The sequence below is a fragment of the Apodemus sylvaticus genome, chromosome 8 (assembly GCF_947179515.1).
Source record: "Apodemus sylvaticus chromosome 8, mApoSyl1.1, whole genome shotgun sequence".
Lineage (NCBI taxonomy): Eukaryota > Metazoa > Chordata > Mammalia > Rodentia > Muridae > Apodemus > Apodemus sylvaticus.
The window spans coordinates 58,767,499-58,786,808 of NC_067479.1; the positions used below are offsets into that span (position 1 = coordinate 58,767,499).

General features: G+C 37.1%; 1 protein-coding gene across 2 annotated transcripts; it reads left to right on the forward strand.

Annotated features, from left to right (window-relative positions):
• Nucleotides 1-670: 670 nt before the first annotated feature.
• Nucleotides 671-18,973, forward strand: Adamdec1 (ADAM like decysin 1). 2 transcript variants are annotated; one of them, XM_052190493.1, is made up of 14 exons: nt 671-799; nt 2,424-2,542; nt 4,075-4,151; nt 5,380-5,458; nt 6,119-6,195; nt 9,215-9,401; nt 9,609-9,668; nt 10,216-10,287; nt 10,548-10,714; nt 11,077-11,158; nt 11,860-11,990; nt 13,176-13,350; nt 16,715-16,831; nt 18,009-18,973. In XM_052190493.1, the coding sequence occupies exons 1-13, from the start codon at nt 712-714 to the stop codon at nt 16,802-16,804; spliced, it is 1,404 nt and encodes a 467-aa protein (XP_052046453.1). In that variant the 5' UTR covers nt 671-711; the 3' UTR covers nt 16,805-16,831; nt 18,009-18,973. The 2 variants fall into 2 exon arrangements, with proteins under 2 accessions (XP_052046453.1, XP_052046451.1); XM_052190491.1 differs by having other exon boundaries at nt 16,715-16,800.
• The last annotated feature ends 337 nt before the right edge of the window (nt 18,974-19,310 follow it).

Consider the following 19,310-nt stretch of genomic DNA (forward strand, 5'->3'; position numbering starts at 1 on the left):
TTTGTATAACCTTGTATGAACTTTACAAGAAACTTTGTAGTTGATATTACCAGAATCTCCTTTTATATTTAAAATACAGAGAGGCTTATATTATTCAAGTTTGTAAGAATTTGCTTGGTGTTATATTTTTAAAACAATGCCCTTAGTGTTGGGGAGATGTCTCATTCTTAAGAGCACTGGCTGCTCTTCCAGAGGACCCAAGTTCAGTGTTTCCCAGCACCCACACTGAAGCTCATAACCAACTGTAATTCCAGTTCCTGGAGACTCAACACCCTCTTGTGGCTTTAGTAGGCACTGCATATGTGTGTCGTACACAGAAATACATGCAAGCAAAGTACTCATACACATAAAAGAAAAAGATGAGCTGCATTCTGTGCCCGTTTCTTAAAATATGGAAATAGTACTGACATTTTATACATTTGTATATGTATGTGTAAGTGTGTGGGCCCCTGGGTTCACATTCCTATCAGGGTGGAGCTAGCCAGCTGTGAGTCCTTATGAGCCTCCCCACAGATGCACAGATGTAAACATCATCCCTCTCAAGGGAGGAACATTCTCAGGATTTCAATGCTGCAGTTCATTGGCTGGTCTGCAACACAGTTAGGAAACATCCCTCAAATTGAAAGTAATATTTGAGACTTTATGTTCCTTCTCAACTTCTAAAGAGAACTAGAGGGAGATAAAACTGGCCACTGGAGAGACCAAAGCTGCATGCTTCCTGGGACCTCTCAGCTACCCACAGAAGCCAGCATGTGTCGGGTCCTGCTTTCCATCCTGTGGCTAATCATTCAAATCCAAGGTAAGCAAGTATAGGCACCTTACAGAAAAAAAATCAGATTATTTGCTGAGTGTACCCATAAAAAAATTACCTTTACATTCAATGTAAAGGTTACTGAAGCTTACACAGTATGTAATCTGTGCTTTCTCTACTGAACTATATGCTTACAAACATGCATAATAGTGTATATATATACATATAGATGTAATAGATGTATATACATGTACATGTGATGGTATTTTAGATCACATATTAAACATGAATTCTAAAGCTCACTATATATTTTTTCAAATTTCATATACTTCACTATATAAAAAAATATGTTTGATTATGATGTGATATTTTTCAAAGTAGATAAAATGAATATAAATGTCAATTATTGCTATATTTACAATATACTAGTAAGTAAAATTTTATTAATATAGTCGTTAATCAAGGCTGTTTATGAATTGGTACTTCAGGATATTTTCCTGAGAATGATTTTTAGTAGTAGAATATAGTCAAAAGCAAAGCCCTGAAAAGGAAAAAGGTAAACTCTTTCTCCCTTTAAGCTGACTATTGAGAGAGGAACCAACAACCTGACAACCATTACCTGCTCTCTTATCACACCATGGATAAGCTAAGTACACAGATGGTGCCATGACTGGTAATCTTGCTATGAGTGGCATCACAATCATGTTAAGAAGTTGAATGCTGGGAACCGGCACATTTCCATTCATAAACTTGTGCAAGTAAATGTCCTGCTGAAACACTTGAATAATACTGCTAAGAGTTTGCATAAGCTCAAAACAATCATTGTGTGTTCAATGATACTCTCTAAAGGTTTCTATTTAGGGCTGGCTTTAGCCTTTGTATGTCTTAAATGTTTCTTATATTGTTAATCACTACTGAGGATCTCAAAGAATGGTAAAGTAGAATAACACCCACAGTAATTGCATCCTATGTGCATATATACTGATGGAATCCTTCAGGTCCCTTTAGTTCATCCTTGTGAACTCCGCAGTGGCAGTTATGGCTGTGATTTGCACAATAGTTAATTAAGTGACATCCTGAACACTGACTGATTGCCATAGTGAGAATCTATCTTGGAGCTGTGGAAATGTCATTTAACAGTGAGACTGACCTCACAGGAAAAATTGCAAAACTCCAAAATACAGAAAAGATGTCTTTCTATTTTCCTACAGTGCTGCTGCAGAGTTTCATGCAGTTTTTGTATGTGCTTTTATACTACCCTAAGTAGACAACAAATGCTAGGAAGACAAACAGACTTTCATTAGGTCTCTTAGCTAGAACTGCAAGCCATATCTTTTGAGTCTGAATCGGTTCTTTCTTTACCACTTGTAAACAAAGGAAATAGCTATCTGGCACAGTTTAAATTAAAGTACATTAAAAAGAACCTTTTACCTATAAACATTTTCCCCTATATGTTCTCTGTTTCTTTAAAATTTCTCTAAGAAAGATGCAATACGAGCTTTATATCCTTCAAAATCTACAATTGTGAGGGTAAAACTGCAAAGAAAGTTCACTAAAGTTGAATCAGTTGAGCAATTAGCTCTGAATGCTTAATTCATGTCCATACAACATAGCAATCAGCTCATCAAAAGAAACCAAACCCTTCTTACCAATGTTTTCTCACTTTCTCTAGTGATAGATACAACGTTAACCCCTGAGTTAAAACTTCATGAAATAGTTCATCCTAAAAAACTATCGATTTCACAGAGAAGAGGGCTTGAGAACAACCAGACAGAGAGATATGGCAAAGAGGTAAGTTATGATTCATGATCATCTGAAGACAAAAGTGAAGAGCTTTCAGGAACAGTGTAATAGCACATTCAACCCCAGCAGCCTCATCCTGGAGTACAGCTGTCATCTCTGATTTTGACAGCTCTTAGATGTGGTGATCAAGGAAGACACAGGAGTGTTGGGGTATGAAGCTTATTAGAAGGGTTATTAAAGCCACAGACAAATATGCAGACAACTATATGGATAGGTGTCCAAAGAAAGTTAGTGACCCAGCACCACAAGACTGTATGGAAGGCCTGTGTGTGGGCACTGGGTTCAAGAGGGAATTTGGAAGTCCCCTCTAATAGATTCTTGAGGATGTTGGGATGTTCAAAGCAGCCAGACTCTTTGATTCCCAGGGCACAGGGGGAAAGGCTGAGGAACAGTATGCTTGGCCATTGATATCCCTTTAATGTGTCCCAAGCCATAAACTTCCTTCTTTTTCTTAAGATTTATTTATTTATTATATGTAAGTACACTGTAGCTGTCTTTAGATGTACCAGAAGAAGGCATCAGATCTCATTACAGATGGTTGTGAGCCACCATGTGGTTGCTGGGATTTGAACTCAGGACCTTCATCAGAGCAGTCAGTACTCTTAGTCACTGAGCCATCTCACCAACCCCCATAAACTTCTTTCTTCATGTGGGGAATCCAGGCACCTGGAAGGTTCTTAACTAGCTAGAACAACATGGGCAGTGCTCTCAGCAGGGAGCCTGTCAATCTTTGTGAAAGAGGCTCTTTCCCCCACCCCCTACTCCCTATTCCCTCCACTACCACTCAGGCCCTGCACACCTGGTCTTGTGGCCTGAGCAGCAGTCTGTCCTTAACACTGTGGAGAAGAGAGCACAGGACTTCTCAGAATTTGGTTATAAATTAACATCAGAGAATCAGTTGCCTTGCTTGATAATAAAGGTAAAGCTATTTGAATGTTTCCTCAAATCTGTGAGAGGAAAAGGGATCACAAACAAGGCAGCTGGTTCTTGAGGGAGTTATTGCGTCTTTCAGGCTTTTACATTCCTGTCTTCTCTTAGTCCATTCCTTCCCCCAGTGATAACACTTTTCTACAATGTAAAGGCAGTCTACCATGTTGCCAATGGTCTCTCCTTCTGTAATATTAATCGCTTGAATCTCAGTGGATTTTTAAAACCATTTTAAAATATATATTCTATTTATTTTAAAGTAAAATAGATACTTTCTATCCTATTGGTAATTTGTTATGGTACACAAGACAGTTTATTACTCATTAAAGCAGACAGCAAGACTCCATGTCACAAATTAGAGCCTCATTAATCTGCGTGGTTTTCAAGTGAATGTATTTTATGAAATCCATATGAATGTGCAAATAATATTTATTTTAGATATAAGAAAGAGATAAAATGTAAGCAAAATGCTTTCAACTGCTGTATTTCTGCTATTGCAATGCATAGTGTACACAATTGCTATATTATAGTAGTTAAAATGTTTAAATTGGCTGAGGACTATGAGCTATAACTATATCATTAACTACTTTCAGGAAAGATATGCACCAGAAGTTCAATATCAGATCATACTAAATGGAGAAGAAATCATTTTTCACCTAAAGAGAACCAAGTAAGGACAATTTCTTCCCGAAAGCCCAACCACTGGTTGGATCAGCAGAATATTGGGAAACTTCTCCCTGGCTGTAGCTTCATTTCTGTGGCTGTGACAAAAGGAAGTTAGGTGAGATAGGGGTTGCTTTAGCTTAAAATTCCAGGCAGCAAACTATCACTGCAGGGAAGTCACAGTGGTTGGCCTTGAAGTAACTGGTCATGTCATATCATTAGTCAGAAGCACAGCCAGAAATCCAAGCATGCTTCCCCTCAGATCTCTTTGCCCATCCTTAAGAGCTCCAGGGTCCCAAACCCAGGAATGAACAGTGGCATTCAGTTCATTTCAGGCTTGATCTTTCCATATCAATTAAGGTAGCCAAGACAATCTCCCATAACCATATCCACAAGGACTCCTATGCCAAGATAAGAGGGAAAACCAGAAGAACCTCCAGAAGCTGGCCTGTCTTACATAGTGAGACAGGAAACAAACATAAAACCTTGTCCCAAGCAAGATGGGACTCATGAGTTTGTCCTCTGATTTCCATGTGAGTGCTGGAACCCTTGGAATTGCATGCAAACACACACGTGCAGGCCCACCCTCCCCCAACCACACACAGGTACCCAACAATTTATTCCCTAAGCCTGAATCAGTTTACACATCGTAGCAATAGATTCTATGGCAAGAGTGAAGGGGTGTCACAAAATTTCTAACAGTCAGTAAGCATTTTTTATTGGTCCTCACAGGTATTCACACCTGTGATCTAACACCCTCCAAAGACCAAGTCCTTGCTCCATAGAATCCCATCAGGACCCGAACCATTCAAATTTAAAGATGTAAAATCTCTAAGAGAAAAGCAATTGCGTGAATATCCTCCTTTGGGGTTAAAGGTTTAACCCCATTTGGTTTAATTTAGCAGGATGTTCCAAACAGTCTTCTAATGTTAGTGAGAAACCACTCTTTTCAGTATTTGTGATATGATTCGCAGACCTTCCAGAATTAAGCTTAAACTAGCTGGCTTAGCTTGTCATTTTACTTGGTATACCAGTGTGTGTGTGTGTGTGTGTGTGTGTGTGTGTGTATGTGTGTGTAAAAATACATTGTGTTAATTAAGGAAAAATATCAATGGTCAAAAGCCAACATGGTCTCACAATACACACAATTAGTTCTATAGTTCAGAAGATGATGTCTGATAAATCAGTATTTATTGGTCTCTTGAGTGCTTTTCACATCTTTCTTCTCTGCACAGCCATCTTCTGGGACCAGACTACACTGAAACATCTTACTCACCCAGAGGAGAAGAGAAGACCAGACACTCTCAGGATGTGGTATGCTTTGAATTCATCCTGGGATCTGTCATTTCCCTGTTAAATGAGTAGTTCTGAGGATGGCTTTTAACATGACCAGTGCTTTTCAAAGATAGGAGTGAACACACTATAACATACACATACACACAAATACACACACACACAATGCTCATGTATCTATACACTCAATTAGACACACCCACATACTGGTGCTCAGACTCACAAAAACCTTCATTTTAACATATTCAAACACACTCACTAACACAATACACCTTTAAACACACACACACACACACACACACACTAGTATAACATGTAAAATGGAAAGCTAGTTTAAGCCTGATTCTGGAAGGTCTGCCAATCATATCATAAACACTGAGAATGACTTCTCACTAACATTAACATTCTGGATTCTATCTTCATACAAATACATGTTAGGCAACAGCTCAGGTGTGGCAGCCACAGGGCCAGCTGTGGAACAGTTTAGGAAATCTCTGATGTCCTTTCTGTTTTCATTCCTGGGAATTGGTAGAGTCTGGTCAGTCCCTTGAGCTTACCTATATAGCCAAGATGGTAGTTGTCATAACTGTGTCCTAAATGACATGCCTCTGTGTGTGTGCGCACACATGCATACATTTATAACATCCACATTTCAACAGTGCAACATATTTTCTATTCTAGAAACCCTGCTACTATGAAGGCTACATCCAGAACTCAAGGGGCTCTCTAGTTAGTATCAGTACCTGTGATGGGTTGAGGTAAGAAATGAAATAGTAATTGCTAAAGGATATTTGTCACACAGCCTTTAGTCTTCCTCGTGTCTCTCTTTGTCTTCTTACTATTTGGGTTGTTTCTGATCATCATTAATTGCTGGATTAAGATGAAGAATAGATTATCATGGCAAGTTGCTTCATTAACTGTTGTTTAGAAGTCAACCCAAGCTCTGTCAATGCTACACCCTGACTCTAGAGCATCTTCTAATCATCTCATAATTGTGGTAAATGACATGTATCCATTACCAAGTTTATCTACCTCAGTCCTGGAATCGACTATGTCATATCTTCTTAACTAACAAGTTACAGGTATAGCCTTTTTATCTAGCATGTGATTAAAATGTGACATAAAATATGTGTCTGTTATTCTAGCATGGTTCATATTTAGCATGGTCTCACTTTTCCTATATTATAAAAATGCCCCCATGGACATAAATTTACATTGGCTTTAAATATTTCAACATATGGAGTAACTTTCTAGTTCTTAACTAAATAATTTAGGAGACAAAGAATCTTAAAGCTATTCTTAGTCCTAATTTGTGACCAAACCGCTCTAAGGAATCTTTTTTGTTCTCTCTCGGGTTCTGGGTGACCAATCATTTACTCCATTCTCCACTCTAGTTCACAGCAACTGCCAAGAAATATGTAATGAATGAGTAAGCAAACTATTGGAAAATATTGGACTAGTAGACTCAGGATGTTAATATTACAATAATATTAACTCCAAATTCTTTGAAATTGCTTAATTTGAATAAGTCTTAAGAATGCTCTGGGTAAATGACAGGTTTCATTTCATTCATTTTTTTCACCTTTGTTGAAAACAGATTTTTTCTCACTTAATAATTCCTGATTATATCTCCCCGCCTCACTCCTGCCCTCCAGTGGGAGGATTGATTGGAGTCCTCCATCCCCTCCAACTCTTTCATTCTCTCTGCCTCCTCTTCCTAGGGTTTGTTGAGCCCCAAGGGGGGGGGGAGTGATTCAATCAAGACAGTCAATTTAGGAATGATTATTCCAATGTCTCTCACTCTCTGCCTAATGTCTGACTGTAGGTCTCTGTATTTGTTCCCATCTGTTGCAGAGTGCTTCTCTGGTGATGGCTGAGGAAGTCACTGATCTATGAGTATAGCAGAATGTCATTAGGAGTCATTTTATAGCTACATATGTTTGGGGGGGGCATTGTTGTTTTGGATTTTGTTTGTTTACGTGCTTAGAATAATAGTTTCTAGTTGTATTCTAGACCTCTGAGCTATCTAGTCTCAGGATCTTGGTTACCTAAGCAGTGTTTCATGGAGTATATCTTAAGTCAAATCAGATATTGATTGGTTACCCACACAAGGTTTGTGTCACCTATTGCCTTAGCAGATCTGGCAAACAGAATTGCATCATAGCTTAAAGTGTTTATGGCTAGCTTGATGTTTACATTTCTCTTGTTAGCATGTAGAGTAATTTCCTGTATCAAAGCTGATGGTCCTAACGGGTAAAGGCTCTATGTAAGCATCAGTTCCACTTCTCCATGTTCAATGTATTGTGTAGGTGTTGTCTTCAGCAATGGAGCCTTGCTATCGGTTTTTGGGACTCAATCTATATCCATGGCAAGAGCCTGGGTTGTTTAGGGGTTCCCATGAGACATTTTTGGCCAACAATTCAGTTTGATGCAACCCAGTCCTTGGAAAACTTCAATGGGTGACAGGAGATGGCCAGTCGGGGCTCTATGTTATTTGGTGATTTCATTTAGCTTCCCTTCATTCATATGTATATGTGTATGTGCATGTGTGTGTGTGTGTGTGTGTGTGTGTGTGTGTGTGTGTATAAATGTATTATGTTTTCATACTACCTCACTACCTCTCAAATAGTCCTTAATTTTAGCTATCTCTTCCTTGTCATCTCTTCCCTTCCCCAGCTGAACCTCCTGTTTCAGCCCCTCTTATACATTTATAACTATGTATTCTATTTCCCTTTCCTATAGAATTCTATCTGCACCCCCTGGTGGTATAGGTTCTGTACCTAACTTCTGTGGTTTTGAAAATTGTAGTTTGGTTATCATTGACTTAACAGCTAATATCCATATATAAGCAAATACATATATTTCTCGGTCTGGATTACCTTACTCAGGATGGTATTTTTTTTTCTAGTTCCATCCATTTATCTGTGAATTTTATTGAGTCCTTTTAAAGAAGCTGAACAATGTATATTGTGTATATGTAGCACATTTTAATTTATTCATCTGTTGAAAGATGTCTAGGTTGTTTTCAGTTTCTGCCTATTGTAAATAGATCAGCAGTGAAGACAGTTGAGCCAGTGTTCATATGGTAAGATGAAGTGTAGATTAAGATAGATTCTTATTTTTCTGAGGAACTATCATGTTGATTTCATAAGTGGCTGTGAAACTTTGCATTCCCAACAGTAGAGAATTAATGTTCCTCTTTCTCCTCACCAGTGTGGAGAAACAAGGGCCACTTGTTTTACTGATCTTTTCCATTCTGTAAAACGTAAGATGAAATCTCAAAGTAGTTGACTCCCATTTCCCTGATGGCTAAGGATGCTGAATGTCTTTAAATCTTTCTCAGCCATTTGATTTTTCCATTTTGAGAAGTACCTGCTTAGATTTGTACCTTAGTTTTAATTATTTATTTTTGTTTTCTTGATTTATATGATATTTTTAGTTCTTTATACATTTTGGATATTATCTCTTCTGTTGGATGTGGAGTTGGTAAAAATCTCTTCCCATTCTATAGGCTCCTGCTTTTTACGAATAATTGTCTCCTTTGCAGTACAGAATATTTTCTGAGTTTCATGAGGTCCCGTTTGTTAATTGTTGACCTTCATTTCAGTATTGGGCAAATAATAGATGTAACTTGAATAATTAGGTGTTGGTGACAGAGTCTTTGACTGAAAAATCTATGTGTGGAACTGGTATGGAGGGAGACTATCACTCCATTCTCAGTGGGACATATGAATGGGCATGTCAGAGCATCCTGATACACAATCTCATATCCCACAGAGGGTACTTCACACATCGTGATCAGAGATATCAAATAAAGCCTCTACAAAGCACAGATGAGGGAGAGCATGCTGTTCTTCCATACAACTGGGAGGAACTATACACCATTAATTACAAGGATGGTGAGAAGCAAGTTGGTAGGAAACGAAGCCATCTTCGAATTTCCAGGTCACTCAAAAGCCCAAATGTAAGTAGAGCTTTTTTTTCAGACTATGTATTTTGATTGTCTAAGCAAGGATCTTAAACACATAAGTGTGTTCTGAAAAGGCTGGTCTATAGAAAATCCTCTATTAAATTACTTCTTCTTTTATTTATTTTGAAAGAAAAAATGCAAGTACCTGAATCATTGTGAGTAGAGACAATTAATGAGGTTCTCTTGTAATTTGTTAAACAGGAAGACTTACTTCAAGGACAGAAATACATTGGTCTCTTTTTGGTGCTGGATAATGCCTATGTGAGTATGAAAGATGGGTACCTCCTACTTAGTTCTTTCGACTTATAAGTTAACTTAAAAGTAAAAGAAGATGTAAGCCTTTTTACTTAACAATGAGTTTTTAGTCAACTAGATTTCCTGGCTGCTTTAGTTGCTTGTTTGACAACAGTGTTCACCCACGCCATCCATTTATTATCTGCCAATCACCAAACATGTATATAATGGCAATATGCTTAATACCATATAGCTATGTTCTAGTTTGCTTTCTGTTGTTCTTGTAAACACCATGAAAGGTTTATATGGCTTGCAAGTTACAGTCCATTGTTGAGGGAAGGTAAGGCAGAAACTTAAGGCAAGACTGTAAGCAGAGGCCATGTAGGAGCACCGCTATTGGCTTGCCTCCCTGGCTGTCTCAGCTCATGTTCAACTGCATAGGATGTGATGATGTCGTCAATGACTGAGTAGATTTTAACTATGTTACAACACATTAATTTTCTATCTAATCCATCAGCCTTCTCACTTCAATTTTCTATTTTAATATTGTACTTTTGAATTTTGTACTTTTCAGTATAAGATATATAATGGCAATGTGACTCGGATAAGAAGCTTTGTGTTTGAGGTGCTGAATCTGCTCAATGTGGTAAGGTATTTGTCATGTATGTGCGTGTCTGCATCTGTGTTTGGGGTTTCCTGGGGCTTCCACTCTAAAGGGCTAAGAGCAAGAGCCTATCAAGACAAAAATCATATATAGTAACAAAGCTTTCTTCTATAATATCTGTTTCCAATATGGAAATTTACAGTATTGCATCCCTTTATCTATCAACAAGTACGCTGTGGTCAACAAGTACACTGAAAGTATTCCTGGATGTTTTCATGAAAAAAAAAATGTTCTTTCCACAGATTTATAAAACCATAGATATTCAAGTGTCTTTAGTGGGCATGGAGATCTGGTCTGACCGTGATAAGATAAAGGTGGAACCCAACCTTGGTGCCACATTCACAAACTTCATGAGATGGCATTATTCTAACCTGGGAAAAAGGATCCACAACCACGCCCAGCTTCTCAGGTGAATCTCTTCTTGCTAGGGTGGGGACACACAGGCAGAGTCTATAGTTATCTCCAGGGTTTCTTGACAAGAATTTCTACTCAGTTATATCTCTCCAGCAAGTTGTGAGTGACCTGATGTTCCTATCATTAGCAATTGGTCCTTGAAGTATTTGAAGGTCCTTATAAGATCAATACAACAATACTTGAACACAGAATATCCACCTGTAATTATGAGGCTCTAATATAATAGAAGCTGTCCTGGGGCCCCATGAATATGTAGAAGGCTAGGTCCCGGACATCAAAGGAAATCTATGACTTTATTGTCCTAAGCTACTGGTTTCAGAGTCAGATTGTGATGGGGTCTCTCTACCTTTCACACAGTGGAGCAAGCTTCCGCAATGGACGTGTGGGAATGGCAGCTGCAAATTCCTTGTGTACTACATCTTCAGTGTCTGTAATTGAGGTTTGTATACTTCTATTAAGACATCCTGTGATTCCATCTCTTTGAAGATGAGCATAATTATACTGTGCCACAGTAATCACCATGACCAGCATCCGAACTGATAAAGTAGAAATGAAACCATTATTGAACATTGCTCTGAAGCATCCTTGGACTATGAATATTAGCTTGGCAAAGGCCTCATACTTCAGTTCATATTAAAGAATAAGGATCACATGTTGAGTAGTAGAAAGGAGAGCCAGGTTACCTCCATGGCCTCAGCTATAAATGAATCATTTGTATAGCTGCTTAGAGATCAGACAAGAAAACATGTGCATGCCAGGCATCACGTGCTAATTGCTATCAATGGTATAAGAATCACAAACACAATTTTGTGGATGTGAGTTCATACCATAGCACCTAATAGCACTTTACATACATAATAGCACTTTCCATAGAGAATAGCACTTTCAGTAGAGAATCCTGGTTTACTGAGAATTCAGCATCTACTAGTCCCTTCATCACTGACTGAGATTGAACACAAACCCAGTGCTTGTATTCATAGGAGCCAATCATATCAGGCCTACCAAGCAAAAAGCAATGTCAGAAAAATGAGCTTACATTGCTTTTTCTCTTAAATTATTCATTAGTCATTATGATTTGAGAAGAACTGAGAAATAACTGAATAAAATAAGAACTAGCAGATGTTTCTATTTTTTCCACAGGCTAAAAGAAAGAATAATGTGGCTCTTGTTGCACTGATGTCACATGAGTTGGGCCATGCCCTTGGTATGCAGGATGTTCCATATTATACCAAGTGTCCCACTGGCAGCTGTGTGATGAATCAGTACCTGAGGTAAGATGGTATCATTCCAAAGTAAAGAGAAAAGTCACCATTCCTAAATAGCTTAAATTATCTGTGCATATATGGAAGGAGTATCTTCTTCCAAAGGATGGGTATCCTAATAATTCAGCTTCTAGCTTCTTCATGGACATACTTTTTTGTTTTTATCAAATTCAAGACTCATTGGTTAAGATTTCTAAATATCCAACCACAGAGTTTATTATGGAGACTACTACATTATTTTAACTTAGGGTTATTTTAATTTTAAGTGGTTCCATGCTTTCCTAGAAAAAAATACCAGCCTGATTAAGATGATAGTTTGATTATAAAATACCCAAGGTAAGCATGCCTTTATCCCCATCACCAACAGAACATTCCATTTTAGCAGAGTCATTTAGTATCTGATAATGCCAGTTACTTTACCAAGGCTGGAGATATACAAATGAATATAGTATGTTTTGTTCTTGAGGTGCACACATATGAGAAGTTTGCCCATAGACCATGGGAATCTCCATTTATTTCCTTTAACTAGATCACAATTGCCATCTCTTACTGCTTACCCCTCAGGGTGGGATGAGGAAATGGTAACAATGGTAACACTAATCTCTCTTGCTCTGGGTAGCCTTGAACTACTGTGATGGTTAGCTTTAATTGTTAACATCGCAATCTAGAATCATCTGAAAAAAAAAGATTCTCAGTGAAGTATTGTCTGCATTGTGGTTCTTGGGGATTAATACAGAAGACCAGGTGACTTTGGATGGCACTACTCCTTAGGATAAGGGTCTTGAATTATATAAAAAATAGAGGAACAGAGCTAAGTAAAAGCAAGCACGTGAAACATACATGCATCCATTTCTCTCTGCTGTTGACTGAATGTTATATGACTAGCTATTTTGACTTCTTTTTTTCTCTCCTAAGTTGCTTTGTGTCAAGATATTTTATCACAGAAATGAAACTAGAACAATTACAATGTGCGTGAATTCTTTTTTTCTGGATTGCTAGGAGAAAACATTCAATTAGGATATTATTTACGATTCACCTACTGTAGGAGCAAAGAGATGTCTTAGATGTTGGCTAATTCGTAGTTTCCACTGAACTTAGTCCCACAGTGAGATACACTAGAATCTTCTGTGTGTTTATCAGCCACAAACTTCTATACTGTATATCCTGCTAAATATTCTATGTTTTTTGTTCCAGTTCAAAATTCCCCAAGGATTTCAGTACAGTCAGCCGCACACATTTTCAAGGATTTCTTTCATCTAGAAATGCAAGGTGTCTGCTGCTGGCACCTGACCCTAAAAACATAATAAAACCAACATGTGGTAACCAAGTTCTGGACACAGGAGAAGGCTGCGACTGTGGCTCTCCTGAGGTATGAAAATGCATCAGGTTTAAGTTGTATTTATTAAAATTTTAAAACAGAGCTACTTGGGTAAAAATTAAACACTTTAAATTCTCATTTTCTTTTTTACAATTTTTTTTATGTTTTACGTGTGTATGTGTGTGTGTGTGTGTATGTGTGTGCGTGTGTGTGTGTGTGTGTGTGTGTGTGTGTTTATATGCAGATTCCTTGAAAGTGGAGATACTGGTTCTTTTGAACTGGCAAATGTGCGTCCTGATATCTGAGCCCCCATCCTCAAGACTGCAGCATGTGCTCTTAGCTGCTGAGCCATCTCTCTAGCCCCCTTTTCTATTTTGTAGTGCTCCTTTAAAAATTCGTTCTGGAGAAAAACAATATCATTATCAGAGCGTGATGTAGATTTGTTGGTGTTTTGTGTTTTGATTTTGATTTTAGTTAACCTTCCTATGAATAACCATCACTTTAATTAAAAGAAGCTTCTCTTTAATATGTACCATAATACACAATCTTCTACTTGTCAGTCCATACCATCTACCTCTCTGAATTTTCATGCATTTCTGTTTCACAAGGTTTAACTATTTTACATACACTGACTGTAGCATACAAAAAAAAAAAAAAAAAAAAAAAAAAAAAAACCAAACAATCCAGAATCTGTTTGTGACATAATTGTACAAAGCCAAATGTAAAGAAGTGAGCCATTACCCATAATATGCCACATTCCTTGTAGACATTGGATTCAGAAGTGCCTTAGTTTCAGACCACTGTCAGTCATGTGTTGAACAGTCAGTCACATAGCCAAATGGAAGGCCTACTCATGGGGATTCTCTCTTTTTTCTCAAAATCAGTATGTGACATAGGCAGGTGATAATACACAAAAGGAGATTTTAAAATTGCATGAACCTATAGTGTATAGCTCTTAGCACAGACCATCTAAAATGCTGGTTCTCAACCAGTGGTTCAGGATACCTTTGGAGTTGAATGACCCTTTCACAGGGGTTACCTAAGACCATTGGAAATCACAGATATTTACATTATGATTAAAAACAGTAGCTAATTACAGTTATGAAGTAACAACAAAAATTATTTTATGGTTAGGGGTCAATACAATGTGAGAAACTGCATTAAAGGGTCTCAGCATTAGGAAGGCTGGGAACCACTGCTCTAGGATGATGGCTATTGTGATTTCACTAAGGTTTATACAATTTCAAAGCAGCTGATGCATCAGTGAATGCCTCAGACTGATGCCCACAATTTCCTGTTTATTTCTTCCTTTTTCTGAGACAGAGTTTTACATTTTAGTCCGGGATGGCCTCCAGTGCCCGATCCTCCTGTCTCAGCCTCATGTGTGCTGGACTTATAGGCTTAGACCACCATGTGTGGCTCATACAAGACTTCTAGGGAATTCTACTTTGTGATCTTATGTTGCTTTTAAGATCTAAAAAGGCATTCATGCCAGAAGAGACATGAGAATATTTGTAAAATACCTAAATGAGACAATCTGTAAAATACTCCATAGACAACATCTTATTTGTTATGCAAAACAAATGCACAAATTTGAGATTGCCATTATCCTTAATTAGTAAAATAAGGCTCATACAACGTGAAGAATTCAGTTCAGAAACCAGAGCTCATAAATGGTGATCACAGGTGAAGCTTGTGATTTACCCATTATTTTTGACAGATATCTGACAGTGTAGGAAGAGTCTTAGGTTTCATTGTCTTAGTGCATTTATTGAGAAGTTTGAATTGTGTATCAGATTTTTGATGTAGTTTTGTCAGAATTTGTCAAAAATAAGTATATTTTGAAGTGCTTTCATATTTTCTTTTGTGGTGTCTAAGATTTTCTTTATGATTCAGTCTATAATTCATTGATATTACCTTTGATGTCATTTTATTATTATCTTACTGATTTTTCAAATACTTTTAAGCATTGTCCTCAATTTTTATATGCAGTGAATTATATCCCACACACAATGAAAATATGGTTTATACTTTTTGCTTATTATATCTTCATATTTTTTCTGTTTTGGTATTTATTAAATTGTCCATAAAGTATACATTATGAAGAATCTTTGCTCTATCTTTCAGATTATTGGATGTGGTTTTAGCTATTTGTTGTCTATATTTATTAATGATAATGGTTTGTCATTTATCCACAATATATATATATATATATATATATATATATGCAAAATCATGTTTTAATACCTCAAATTTGGATGCAAGAATTATCTGCTAATTTTGCTACTTACTGAAATATATCTGTTTTCTCCTTTAAGTCCCTTAATTTGATGGAATGCATTTCTTTTATTTGTATGATCAGGCACCTCTTACATTTTTTACTAAGAAAACTCACACAGTTGTTACATTGATAAGCTTGAATTTAAATGATATAATGTGTTTTGTGTTGTGAATGTGCATCTGTGCATGTATAGATATGTGCTTGCATATGTATGTGCATGTGTGTATGTGTATGTGTGTGCTTGCATGTGTATGTGTGTGCATTTGTGTATAAGTGAGTGTGATTATTACACATTCCAATAACACAATTAGCCAGGCATAGTACAAAAAAAACAAATTTTAACTTTATTGTTTTCTCTATTTTCACATCATTTGGATAGTTAAGAAATGTTCATCTTTGAAAATTTTAACATATTAAAGTGTAATATCCTCTAGGCATAATTTATTTGGAAAAAAACTTATTTGTGACCTCTTCTCTTTGGTCTTTGAAGTCAGTATTCACTGAGCATAGCATTTCTTCCTGTGTTGACTTTCTCTGGTTATTGTCACTGGATTTGGCACAAGAGAGTAAATAGGTTTAAAATGGGAAACTTCTCTGAAGAGGGCCGAGAGCTGCACTAATCTATAGGTATAAAATTATGAATTTAGAGGGCAGTTTGATTATGTCCAGTTAGCAGGATAATAGAGTTTTAACCCTGCATCCTGTAATCTAGATTACCAGTGCCCAGACATGAGTTTCCTGCTGTGTCCAATTAGGAAGCAGTTGGTTACCTCCATAACATTTGGTTACATTGCAGTGGATGGCTCCACACTTAGGTTTACATAGGTTTCTAAAAGTAGAAGAAAGCAGGAATGGTAGTAATACTCAGGAGGCAAAGACAGGCAGATCTATGATTTTTAGGCTAGCTAAGTCTGCATAAGAAGTTTCTAGGACAGGCTGGATCACATGGAAAGACCATGGCTCATATTCACATATATATATATATATATATATATATATATATATATATATATATATATATATATATATATGAAATTCTCAAATGATTAATAAAATAATATACTTTTGAATGTGAAATTTCCTTTCACAGTCATCTTGTACTAAATACAGGATTGTTTTGTCTGTTCTTTGAAGGAATGTACCAACCTTTGCTGTGAGCCCCTGACATGTAGGCTGAAATCTCAACCTGAGTGCAGAGAAGAGGCATCCAAACACATCCTGTGAGCTCCATCTTCTCTCTCTTCCCCAAAGGTCTTCTCACTTTTCTTTGAGATTTTAAAAGATGTCCCACTGGGTCAAAACACACTTAAAACAAAGTTTACTTACACTTTTTAAATGGCTTAATTTTGTCATGAAGAAAGAATGCATTATACACAAAGCTGAGGCTATGTGGTTGGTCATATCCATATAAGAACATGGGTTACTCTGCTATTTATAAGAGCAGCGTTCTGGGAACTTGTGCTAAATTTGATATAATTTCCTATAGTTAACAAGTTAATGTGTGAAGAATTAAAGTATATTTTTGACAAGACTTGATTGATGAGCATACTTCATTGCTCCTTAGAGTTGAGCAATGAGATCTGCAAGGTAGTCAGAAAATCAATAGGATTTAAGAACTCAGTGCACAGTTTGACAGTTTTATTCTCTTTAAAATGTCTCAGTGGGATGCAGCTCAGGTATTGGGGATGTTTTACAGACCAGTGTGATTTGGAGTAGGAGCTTGGCATCTAGAATTAGGGTTTTCTTTGAGTGTAAAATAGTCTCTGTATATAAAGTCTATAATACCAACCAATGTCAGAAAGCTGGGATTCAGGAGACGTGATGGGGAACAAGTTATTCTGTGCCCTTTACTCAGAAATTTCCTGGAATTAAAACTGCATGGAGAGTAAAATAAAATAATTAATAGCAACACCATTCAGATTGACTTCCTCAGGAAAGGAGCAAGGTCACAGGAAAGGGAAGATTCCTCATGTACTAAGCAGTATTCCTCATGTACTAAGCAGAATTGCATACCTCATTGAACTACTATGTAGGTTCGCTTTGCAGACAATTCTGGAAATTATGCCAAGACCAGAAGCAGAGTGTATAAAAAATAAAAAACAGAACAAGAATCTTAGTTCCTTGGGGGGGCTGGAATGATAGATAACTATCCCCTTTTCTGTATAAAATGGGCAGTTCAACATCTTTGAAGACCCTTTAGCTTGGACTCTGGACATTTAAATTCTAGTCTTAATTCTGTAAAACGACTGTGGGATTTAAGACAAGTTATTAGAGTCCCTTCCTTCCTGTTCAGTTAAACTACTGACATGCTCTCCCCCATGTGACAGTATGTGTTGTTTAAAGTCCAGAAATGTCCGTGTGTGTCAGTCCATAATGTTTTATCAATATAATAACCATTGCTTCTGGTGTTTTGATTTTCTTTAATTAGAAAATGAACCAGTGTCTAATTCACAAAGAAGCTACTTTGCCAGGGCTGAAGTCTAGAACCTGCGTCCACCAGTAAGCCTGCCTACCTTCACTTCGTGCAGCCATATAGACAGACGTCTTTGTGTGTGTTCTCTGTGAACCCATGAATTCAATCACTGAACAATAATATCCCCAAATGCACTTGTATCTGTAATGAATATGTAGACATTTTCTCATTATTCCCTTAGTAATAGAGTGTAACAGCTATTTGTATAACATTTTTGTACATTCAATGTTATAAGTAGTCTAGAGATGACACAATACTTAGAAGAAATTTAGTAGTTGTATGCAAATATACTCCAATTCTAGAAGGACAATTAGTACAGAGATTTGGGTATCTGTGTGGTCTTGGAGCCAAATCCTAGTGAATACTGAAGAAGATCTTTGCTTTTTTCTTTCTGTTCTTCTTTATGTGTTTCTACTAGTCCAGTCAACAGGTAAATAGACACACTTAGAGATGCTGTCTGTTCATTCAGATCTTATTTGTAGTGTGAATACGAGGAGCCTGAAAGTATGGTTTTAGTTTCACTCTTTGGAAAACAAAATAGATGAACTTTTGCTGAATTCCCAAACATACTCCACAGAGTTGTTGAGTTAATCCCAAACTGCAAAATGACAAGTAATTTAACCTTAAATCTTTTTGTTCCTGTGATGGAGGAATCAAAGCTGTCACCTGCTGAGGGAGGGAGCTAGCAGAGGGAACAGAGCCCCAGCCCCTTGCTGTTTCTCAATACCCAGTTTGTCATACATCCTGTAAGCATCCCCTATTTCCTGTCTCATGGGAATATTGGTTACATTAAAACACTTTTCATTTGAGCAAATAGAGTTTCTCACATTATCATGTATAAGAATTATTTTTGAGAAATCTGTGTTGCTTGTTTCTTAGTGGAAATGAAAAAATAAGGCTTCATTTATTGTATTTTGTAATAAACTATGCTATCAATAAAATGATGATTTCTGTGTGGTCATTAAAAATATTTTCAAACACACACACACACACACACACACACACACACACACACAAATGGGAAGCAGGAGAGGGTAAAGTAGGAAGGAAAATTCTTACCAATTCTACCCCAATAGCATACAAAGTCACAACAGGATATTTTTCTTTTTTTTTTCTTCTTTTATTTATTTTTTTAATTTATTGATATATTTATTTACATTTCAAATGATTTCCCCTTTTCTGGACCCCCACTCCCCGAAAGTCCCATCAGTCCCCTTCCCTCCCCCTGTTTTCCCACCCAAACCTTCTCACTTCCCT